The sequence below is a fragment of the Esox lucius genome, chromosome 2, assembly GCF_011004845.1.
Source record: "Esox lucius isolate fEsoLuc1 chromosome 2, fEsoLuc1.pri, whole genome shotgun sequence".
In the NCBI taxonomy this organism is placed as follows: Eukaryota; Metazoa; Chordata; class Actinopteri; order Esociformes; family Esocidae; genus Esox; species Esox lucius.
The window spans coordinates 6,330,730-6,341,385 of record NC_047570.1 but is presented as its reverse complement, the minus strand read 5'-3'; the positions used below and the strand labels follow the sequence as shown (position 1 = coordinate 6,341,385).

Below are 10,656 nucleotides of genomic sequence, written 5' to 3'. Positions count from 1 at the left end.
AGGACTGCATGAAACTACCAGCCCCTGTATTTTGAGAAACTGTTGCTTACAAATGCAATAGTATGCTTTTTCATCTGAAAAAAATCTATTGTGATCGTGAGGGCTATGAAGGCTTTTTATAATGGCTTTAGTGTATTTTAACAAAGAAATGTAAATATTGGCTCTTCAGATAATCATTACTATAAGATGATAATTTTATGAAATAAACTGGTGTTTTTGATTGACTTCTCACTCTTTATTCAATGCGTCATTCAATATTTGGGGGCAAATATTTAGATGGTTGGGACAGTCCAAGGTTTGGAACAACTTCAGTGTTTGCTCAGCCTCATAATATTGTAGTCTAAATGAAATTATAGAACTATATAAAAGTTTGAGGTATTTTTTATTTTTACATTTCAGTAAAGTTTTAGTAATTACATTTTCCTATTATTATTTCTTTATATACATTTGTTTTTGTTGAAGTAATTAATGAGTAGGCCCTGACCAAAACATTTAAGCTTTACTTTCAATTGCGTGTAAAGCTTGTATTTAGCTATATTCAGTAGTTGACACTAATGACAAGAACAAATGACATTGCCCAATTGGGAGTTCATTCTTAGAACAGTGGTTCAATATTAACCAGTTGGTTCAATGCAACAGAAAGTGGGGGGTTTCAATTGAGTACTGGATTTTGAGGGGGAGAGGTTTGGTGATGTCCTAGGTTTAGCAAGGAGTTCTGTCCATATAACTAAATTAACAAGGAGTTCATCCATAACAATGGGTCGAATACCCGCATCACTTTTTTTTACAATACTATTTTCATCGACACTTCAGGTCACCCTTTGTGAAAATGGTAAGATACCAGCTTTTAATTACCAGTCCTGAAAGCAGAAAAACAAGCTAATTCTATTATACTCATGCTCTGAAAATGTGTACCCTTCAAAGTGTTAAATGTTGTATATTATTTGTCACCTCTAATAGTGATTAAACAGTCCTTTTTAAATATTTGTTTATAGTTTTTCTTGACAGGAATGACGCCTCCCAGGTTTTTATCCGCAATAAACGGGCAAATTCCTTCCTTGAGGAGATGAAACCTGGGAACTTGGAACGGGAGTGCATGGAGGAGATTTGTGACTTTGAGGAAGCCCGTGAAGTTTTTGAACAGGCTGACAAGACGGTGAGAAAATATGTGGTTTTATATTGAAGTATCATCCAAAGAAAATGTATATTCACTTTGTCAACTGATATACCGGTAATTAGATTTTTTTTAAAGCTAAATAGATGTTTATGTGCGTAATAAACATTATTATAGCCTTAGCCTTCTGACTGTATTTTTTTCCCTTGAATAACTAAACTGATCTTTCTCAATATAGACACAATTTTGGGGGGACTATTTAAGTAAGTATGGTTTATTTATTTATGAAATGCTTGTGATTTCTATCAAAAACCATATCCATTAAATATGTGCAGTCTTGTGGTCACAAAACCACATTAAATATGTTCACATATGTGGTCACAAAGGTAAATAGATGGTATTGAGCCAGAACAAAGTGCAACCTGGATGTGAGTATTGTGGTCAATTTTGGTTGATGTTTGATATTCAACGGACATCAGAACTTCAACAGTTGGAAGCCTTCCCAGTCCTTAAAAGTCCTCTAAGCAGAAACCAATAGGAAGGTTTGTGTTCCCGTACCCAGATGTGGAAAAGACATGTCACACTTAGACTGACAGGGGAGGTCAGGGGACATGTTTCCCTGGGAAAATGCTAATTTCCAGTGACTTTTGAGAAAATATTGGAGACTAATCAATATAAGAAAGTGCGGAAATTGACAATTAGGCTGACAGCGTCCTTGCTGAGGGCTACGTTGGTACAGTCTGGTACACAATTGGATATCATCAAAATTAAACATCTTGTATAGATTGTCTTCTACTATATAGTGTAAAAAAACAACATTTACTAAACATTTACCATAAAGGTCCAATATCAACTATACAGTGTCATTACACAAGTGCAACTTGCATTGGGGACAACAAAAGGACACTATAATGGACAATGAAATATGCAAGTTTTTGGTTAAACACAATGCCACATATGCCTCATGTTTTGGTGAGTTTACAATTGGCATGCTGACTGCAGCAATATCATAGAGTTCTTACCAGAAAATGTGCTCTACCATAAGCCACCTCCAATTTTGTTATAGAACAGCTGACCACCAACTCCAGACTTTTACATCTGGGCCTAATGGCAATATTAGGAATCATTTTCTCAGTACTCAGTAAAACCTTTGAAATTGCTGCATGTTACATTTATGCTGTGTTTTGTTCAGCATATAAGTATTCAGATGTTGACCAGTTATTTTATCAAATACAAATGGTACTTTGTATTTTAAAACACTGGCACACAATATCTATAATTGTATGGAAACACTGGTTTTATGTTGTGGAATATTTGGAAGAAAACTGAAATAAGTTGCACTTATATTCAACCGCGGTGCTGTGGAAGCTTGCAGTTTACACTGATCAAAAGAACTGCCCTAACAAGGACACAACTAAATTACCATTGGCCTCCTCCTGTGAACAATTGTCAGGATAAAAAAACACTGTTGAAGGATTATTGGTTAGGCTGTGAATCTGAAGTGAAATTAGGACCAACTGCTTTCTACAGAGGTTAAAGATGAAGTTACACAAATGCATATATTAGGATAAAGGTACAAAATAATGTCCAAGTATTTGGACATCCCAATAAGCACAGTTGATTCAATAATCAGGAAGTGGAAACTGCGTCACACCGCCCAGATAATGCCAAGAAAAGCTGTCCAAAACTCAGGAAATGTGTGAGAAGTCACAAATAGGCCAACAATCACTTTGAAGGAGCTACTGGTTGGGAGTAGAGAAATGGTTCACCAAATAATCATATCAAAAGCTCCCCATACACATGCTTGTATTGGAGGGTGGCAAGAAAGAAGGTATTACTGAAAAAATAAAATAATTAGCACGAGAATGACCCAGCTGTGTAGGAAAGGGTTTTGTGGTCAGATGAACCAGGGTGGAGCTTTTTGGCCAAACTCCGTGTTATGTGGACAAAAGCTAACATTGGCCACGCCTAACACACAACACCCTTACAGTGAGGCACGGTGATGGCAGCATCATGCTTTCATCAGCAGGGACTGGGCATCTTGTTAAAAGAAAACCTGCGTCAGCCCATTAAAATATGACGCTTGTGAGGAAATTCATCTTTCTGCTGGACATTGTCCCAGTCACAAGCCAAAGCACTGGAGGTGCTCAAAAACAAAAATGTGAATGTCCAAAATATCCCCTAGTCAATATCCTCATTTCAGAATCAGTGGCACTGTTTGAAACTGAGGTCCTCAATCGTTGTTCAACCAACTTGAACAACACAGAGCAAATTTGCCCTGAAGAATGGGCCAAAATCAATTTGTATAAACCTGGTACATAGCAAAAAACTGGAAGCTTTTATTGCAGTGAAATGTGGCTCTACAAAATATTAATGAGTGGAATTTAAATGTGCAACATCTTTAAAAAAAATAAAAATGTTTCCACAACATCAAACCAATGTCACCATACAATCATTGTTTTAAAAGCATTATGAAATGTATAAATGTGTTTTTTTCTACTGACAAAGCTATATAGCAATGTATGTTACTCAACTTCTTGTTTTCACAAACAGACCACTTAGGATTTACCATTGCATTGTTGTAGGCCTACACCTTCATAACTGTCACTGAGGTATATAGCTCAAATCATTCATTGAGGTTTGAAGGTCAGAATGTCCGTTGAATATGAAACTACTGTGGCAAGACTCAGTTGAGCAGTAGGCTTAGCCTCAGTGTTGGAGTACCCTTAGGATTCTTATTGTGCCCTTAATATTTTTTCCTCTTTTTAATATTTGTACCGTCTTTGGCAATGATAAGCAATTTGAGGAAGGTTTTGTAATTCTTGTTTGTTTTCTTCACAGCTTGCAAAGGCACAACACTGAAGAGAACCAAGGACACTGTAAAAACTTTGAGGGGGTGTGTGGATAAGCAAGGTAATAATTATTTCCTGATCACACAGCAAATATTAATTACTTCAGTGATTTTTTTGACAAAATGTTAATGTGTTAAAAACCACCTCAAATGTGTCGGGAATTTATCAATAAGCTGTAAATTTTAAGATGTAGTTTTAGAGCAGTGCATCCAGTTTCTCAAAAGTTATGTGGGCCTGCATCTTGCAGGACAGTGCTCATTGGAAAGTGGTTTGAACTACAATGGAACCATCTCTACCACTATCTCTGGAAAAACCTGCCAGTACTGGAACAGTAAATTCCCACACAAAATTACGTATGTATGATGGACCCCATAACTTGAGCAGTGCAATGTTTTCAAATTCCCACTGCTTTGTTGCTAATAATAACTCTTTTCAGGGAGTTCAATACTTCGCTGGATAAGACCCTGATTGAGAACTTTTGTAGGAACCCAGACAAGAGTCCAACAGGACCGTGGTGCTTCACCAGGGATCCCACAGTCAGGAGAGAGAAATGCAGCGTTCCACAATGTGGTATGATCTTACTACTACATAATAACAATTCTTGACCGGGCTGAAGTCACAGAGGTGGTCAAGAAACTCCTCGGTGGCAAGGCACCGGGGGTGGATGAGATCCGCCCTGAGTACCTCAAGTCTCTGGATGTTGTGGGGCTGTCTTGGTTGACACGCCTGTGCAACATCGCGTGGCGGTCGGGGACAGTGCCTCTGGGATGGCAGACCGGGGTGGTGGTCCCTCTTTTTAAGAAGGGGGACCGGAGGGTGTGTTCCAACTATAGGGGGATCACACTTCTCAGCCTCCCCGGGAAAGTCTATGCCAGGGTTCTGGAGAGGAGAATACGGCCGATAGTAGAACCTCGGATTCAGGAGGAACAGTGTGGTTTTCGTCCGGGCCGTGGAACACTGGACCAGCTCTATACCCTCTACGGGGTGTTGGAGGGTTCATGGGAGTTTGCCCAACCAATCCACATGTGTTTTGTGGATTTGGAGAAGGCATTCGACTGTGTCCCTCGCGGCATCTTGTGGAGGGTGCTTGGGGAATATGGGGTCCTGGGTCCTTTGCTAAGGGCTGTCAGGTCACTGTACAACCGAAGCAGGAGCTTGGTCCGCATTGCCGGCAGTAAGTCAGACTTGTTCCCAGTGCATGTTGGACTCCGGCAGGGCTGCCCTTTGTCACCGGTTCTGTTCGTAATTTTTATGGACAGAATTTCTAGGCGCAGCCAGGGGCCGGAGGGTGTCAGGTTTGGGGACCACACGATTTCGTCTCTGCTCTTTGCAGATGATGTTGTCGTGTTGGCCCCTTCTAACCAGGACCTTCAGCATGCACTGGGACGGTTTGCAGCCGAGTGTGAAGCGGTGGGGATGAAAATCAGTACCTCCAAATCCGAGGCCATGGTCCTCAGTCGGAAAAGGGTGGCTTGCCCACTTCAGGTTGGTGGAGAGTGCCTGCCTCAAGTGGAGGAGTTTAAGTATCTAGGGGTCTTGTTCACGAGTGAGGGAAGGATGGAACGGGAGATTGACAGACGGATCGGTGCAGCTTCTGCAGTAATGCAGTCGATGTATCGGTCTGTCGTGGTGAAGAAAGAGCTGAGCTGCAAGGCGAAGCTCTCGATTTACCAGTCAATCTACGTTCCTACTCTCACCTATGGTCATGAGCTTTGGGTCATGACTGAAAGGACAAGATCCCGGATACAGGCGGCCGAAATGAGCTTTCTCCGCAGGGTGGTTGGGCGATCCCTTAGAGATAGGGTGAGAAGCTCGGTCACCCGGGAGGAGCTCGGAGTAGAGCCGCTGCTCCTCCACATCGAGAGGGGTCAGCTGAGGTGGCTTGGGCATCTTTTTTGGATGCCTCCGGAACGCCTTCCTGGGAAGGTGTTCCGGTCCCGTCCCACCGGGAGGAGACCCCGGGGAAGACCTAGGACACGCTGGAAGGACTATGTCTCCCGGCTGGCCTGGGAACGCCTCGGTGTCCCCCCGGAAGAGCTAGAGGAAGTGTCTGGGGAGAGGGAAGTCTGGGCATCCCTGCTTAGACTGCTGCCCCTGCGACCCGGCCCCGGATAAGCGGAAGAAGATGGATGGATGGATGGATAATGCTGGGCTGGGAGTTTTTTTACAGTGACACTAAACCTCTTTGTTTAACAACATAGAGCATAGCATGTTGTTTGATGCAATATGACTTAACAGTACTCTATTGTGTTTTCTTTCCTCATACAGGGGAGACCTTGGTACCCCCTAAAGTACCTACTGTAGTGGATGGGAGACCCATAAATACAAAGGACTGCCTGACCAATAATGGCTTAGATTATACTGGTGATCTCTCTGTCACAATTAAGGGCGAAAAGTGTCTGCCTTGGTCATCTCCAAAGGCATTGGCACTCAGCAAAAAAAAAGATTTTATCCCTGAGGTCCAACTGGTTGGAAATCACTGCAGAAACCCTGACGGAGATATGGAGGGTCCCTGGTGCTACATTGACCGGCTTGGAAATGTCACTATCAACTACTGTGACCTTAAGCTGTGTGGTAAGCGGTTTCATTTAAAAAATTTTGTTTCATTTAACTAACCTTCTAGTCTAAGACACACATTTTTCTATCTTATAAAATACACCTGGCACAGCCAGAAATGGAATGGGCTTATTCCTACAATCCTGCCTTTCTAGAGTTTATCCTAGCCACTGCACTTTTGGTGGGTTTAGATTGGGTATCTGTATAATCACTTTGTGACAGCTATAAATAAAATGGACTCATTGGAACAGAAAAAAACTTCCAGGTGTCATATGCAATTAACTGTGATTGGTTGACTGCTGTTCTCTTTCAGATGACCCTTTAAATCAATATGTGGATGATACGGGAGGAAGGGAAAGGTCAGTACTCTCTGGGCCACAAAAAACCTTCTTCAGCCCTCGGAGCTTTGGCAACGGAGAGACGGGTGAGTAGTTTAACATTGGTTCAAAGGAAAATGAACTAGGTACAGCAGATTTTCATTCAAATCTGCTACTTTATTCTCAGAATGCGGAGTGCGGCCCTTGTTTGAGAAGATAAATAAGAAGGACAATAAAGAGGAAGAACTGCTTGAATCCTACCAAGGACAACGTATTGTAAAAGGGATTGATGCTGAAGTGGCCAGTGCACCATGGTATGAAAATATGCATAGATAATCAATGTAACATATGTATTGTGTTGCATTACATATGCCACACTTGTAAATGGTGTTGCAAGTCAACATAATTCATAAAAGCTTATTCTGCATACACATGAATTTAATAGCATAGTATACGTGAGATAATTAAGTATGGGAGTGAGAGTATATGTGCCAAGTGGCAACCAAGTAATGTTTATATCACCAGGATAAGATCCCCAATATTAATTCAAAAGAATCATCAACCTCTCACCATGAACTTTAATATTAAATGTTACTATTAGTTGCCTGATAAAATGCTGTACTTAATGTTAGTTCGAAGGGTAATTAATTATTTTTAGCTGTTAATCACAGATTCTTTGTTGGCAGGCAGGTGATGCTGTACAAGAAATCCCCTCAGGAGCTGCTATGTGGGGCCAGTCTGATTAGTGACGAGTGGATACTTACTGCAGCTCACTGCATCCTTTACCCACCGTGGAACAAAAACTTTACTATCGAGGACATCCTGGTCCGCCTTGGCAAACATAACAGAGCTAAGTAAGTGATCTATTTTTTTATCATTTTTTACAGTGCCTTAGAAAAGTAGACAATTTCTCTCAGATTACTGAATTACAAATGGTACATTGAAATGTCATTCTGTAAGATCTTTTTTTTTTAACTGATACAAAAAATAAATAGTTGTAAGATTTTATGTTATTCAACCAATGTGCTATGGAATCTTTTAGAGACATTTAAAATATTGTCCTAACAAGTATTCCATTAACCTTTAACTGTGAACCATTAATGTTGTCACATTGTCTGGATAAAAAAAACACTGTTGTAGGATCATTGGTACGGCTGGGAATCTGAAGGCATCAAAAACACATTCTGTAGAAGTTAGAAATAAGGTAAAACAAATGCATAGCTTAGGAAAATGACATCAAAGTGTTTGGATATCCCAGTAAGAACAGTTGGATCAATTATCAGGAAATAAAAGCTGCATCACACCACTTTTCAGCGCTCAAACAGTCACTTTAAAGGAGATACAGAGTTAATTGGCTGGGGATGGAGTAATGGTACAGTAGTCAACATTATCACCTTGCCTTAACATTATCAACTTTTGCCTTAACACTGGCCTGTATGGGAGGGTGGAAAGAAAGAAGCCTACTAGAAAAGTACCAACTGAAACATGTCTGTATTTAGTTGTGATGTGGGAAAACATTATGGTCTGATCAGACCAAGATCTGACCATATAACATGGTCTGATCGGACCTTAACTTCGAGAGTCATGTCAAAGCTTCTGAATACTTATGTACATTACTTATGCTTTTCATTTTCTGTGAATTGGCACACATCCATAAATACATGTTTTCCCTTTTCTTTGTGGGTTATTCTGTGTAGAATGATGCAAATAAAATATATAATAATAAATTACTGGTCTGAATATTTACTGAAGGCACTGTATTTATATGTATGTATGTACTGTATATACAGTGCTGGTTCAAAATATATGAACCCTACAGGAATGGTGATTCGTTTTGTATAAAAACAAAAACTCATGAATTCCTTATTCAAAACACAATTCACAATAATAATATTATGAAAATAATAATAATAAGGCATTCCAAATAAAAAAACAGGTGATATATTTCAATTTTTATTTAACAAAAAAGTTTTTATTTACCATAAACTAATTTGTGCAAAAATAGGTGAACCCTTTCATTCAGTAGATGGTGTCACCTCCATTAGTGGTGATAACTTGGAGTAAACATCTATAGCCACTAATCAGTCTGTGACATGTTTTTTCATTTTGGCCCACTTGCCCTTACAGAACTTTCATGTTTCATGTTGTGTTACAAATACTCTCCATTTGTAAATGGTTTGCCTCACAGTGGATGGAGCTCAAATATTTTTGAGATAGTTGTATAGCCTTCCCCAGACTGATGTTCTCTCACTACCCTCTTCCTGATGTCCTCTTGGATCTTCTTTACTCTCGGCATGGTGTGTTTTGCATTCACCTGTATGGTTAACACAAAACTGACCACTACTCTACTTACCTACCTCATATAACCAGTGCAACTGGGGGTTCACTTACATTTGCACTAATTACTACTACTACATTCATGATTTCCTCTAAACCAACATGAAATTGGTAAATATAAACCTGTTATGTCAGATAAATAGAGACTGGTTCTGATTAAATTAAGACGTCATGGTAAAAACAAATCTATAATTGCACAAGGGGTTCACATACTTTAAAGAAGTGTAGATGTGTGGTAACTGAACTGCAGTAAGTGATGTTTAATGACACCAGATAACAGAATTAAATCATTGATCTGTATTAAATCTCAAACTCTATATCCTACTCATGCACTCTCATCCCAGGTTTGAAAGGGGTACAGAGAAGATTGTGGCCATTGATGAGATTATTGTCCACCCAAAATACAACTGGAAGGAGAACCTGGACCGGGACATCGCCCTGCTTCACATGAGACGTCCTGTTGTGTTTACTGACCAGATTCACCCTGTCTGTTTGCCCACCAAGAAGGTTGCTAAGACGTAAGAGAGTCAAACGTTTCTGAGGTGTGACAAGCTCTTTAGCCTTTTTCTATACTAGTAGTTGTAGCCAATTTCTTTTCTTCCAATATCTTCTTTTAGACTGATGTTTGCAGGCTACAAAGGCCGTGTGTCAGGCTGGGGAAACCTTTATGAGACATGGAGCTCCTCCCCTAAGTCTCTACCCACAGTTCTCCAGCAGATCCATCTACCAATAGTTGAACAGGAAACCTGCAGAGCATCTACCACTATTCGTGTCACAGACAACATGTTCTGTGCTGGTGAGTTGCAGCTCACAGTTCTCTTCTCAGTATGGTAATCATGGGATACTGCAGTGATTACTGTACACTGCAGCTCATATTCTAAAAACGCTGGGCAACTTGACACTAATTTATTATTTTCAATTGTAGCTGTTACCATTAGTATCACAATTACCATAACTGTCATACAAAATGAATGATTTCTTTTTCAGGCTTCAAACCAGAGGAGCAGAAAAGTGGTGATGCTTGTGAAGGGGACAGCGGGGGCCCGTTCGTCATGAAGGTATACAGCTAGAAAAACATGAACCTCTCCTCACATTTCTTGCATACCATCTTGTACATCCTGTTTATATTTTTACTCATGAGAATTCCTTTCATCCGCAGAACCCTGATGACAACCGTTGGTACCAGATCGGCATTGTGTCCTGGGGAGAAGGATGTGACAGGGATGGGAAATATGGTTTCTACACCCATCTTTTCCGTATGAGAAGATGGATGCAGAAGGTTATTGAAAAAACAGGTGGTGAAGATGAGTGATTTTGAAGGGTTCTACTTTCCTTTACATGCGAGAAAGCTGATGAAATATTGTTGAAATAAACATGTTCCTCGTCTTGATCTGCTTGTTATTACTCCAACCTTCCAAGCTTACCATTTTTTAACATAACCTCTCAGGAATTACGTTTATATGGAAATACGTTGAGTATG

The 10,656-nt window shown here is 40.2% G+C and overlaps 1 protein-coding gene across 1 annotated transcript; it reads left to right on the top strand.

The window, feature by feature from the left end:
* Positions 1–649: 649 nt before the first annotated feature.
* On the top strand, positions 650–10,566 carry f2 (coagulation factor II (thrombin)). Its single transcript, XM_010882115.4, has 14 exons — positions 650–832; positions 996–1,156; positions 1,353–1,377; positions 3,956–4,027; positions 4,214–4,319; positions 4,403–4,536; positions 6,235–6,540; positions 6,836–6,946; positions 7,027–7,153; positions 7,526–7,693; positions 9,521–9,694; positions 9,794–9,972; positions 10,164–10,234; positions 10,336–10,566. Exons 1-14 carry the CDS (start codon positions 757–759, stop codon positions 10,486–10,488), a joined length of 1,863 nt encoding a protein of 620 aa, XP_010880417.1. The 5' UTR covers positions 650–756; the 3' UTR covers positions 10,489–10,566.
* The last annotated feature ends 90 nt before the right edge of the window (positions 10,567–10,656 follow it).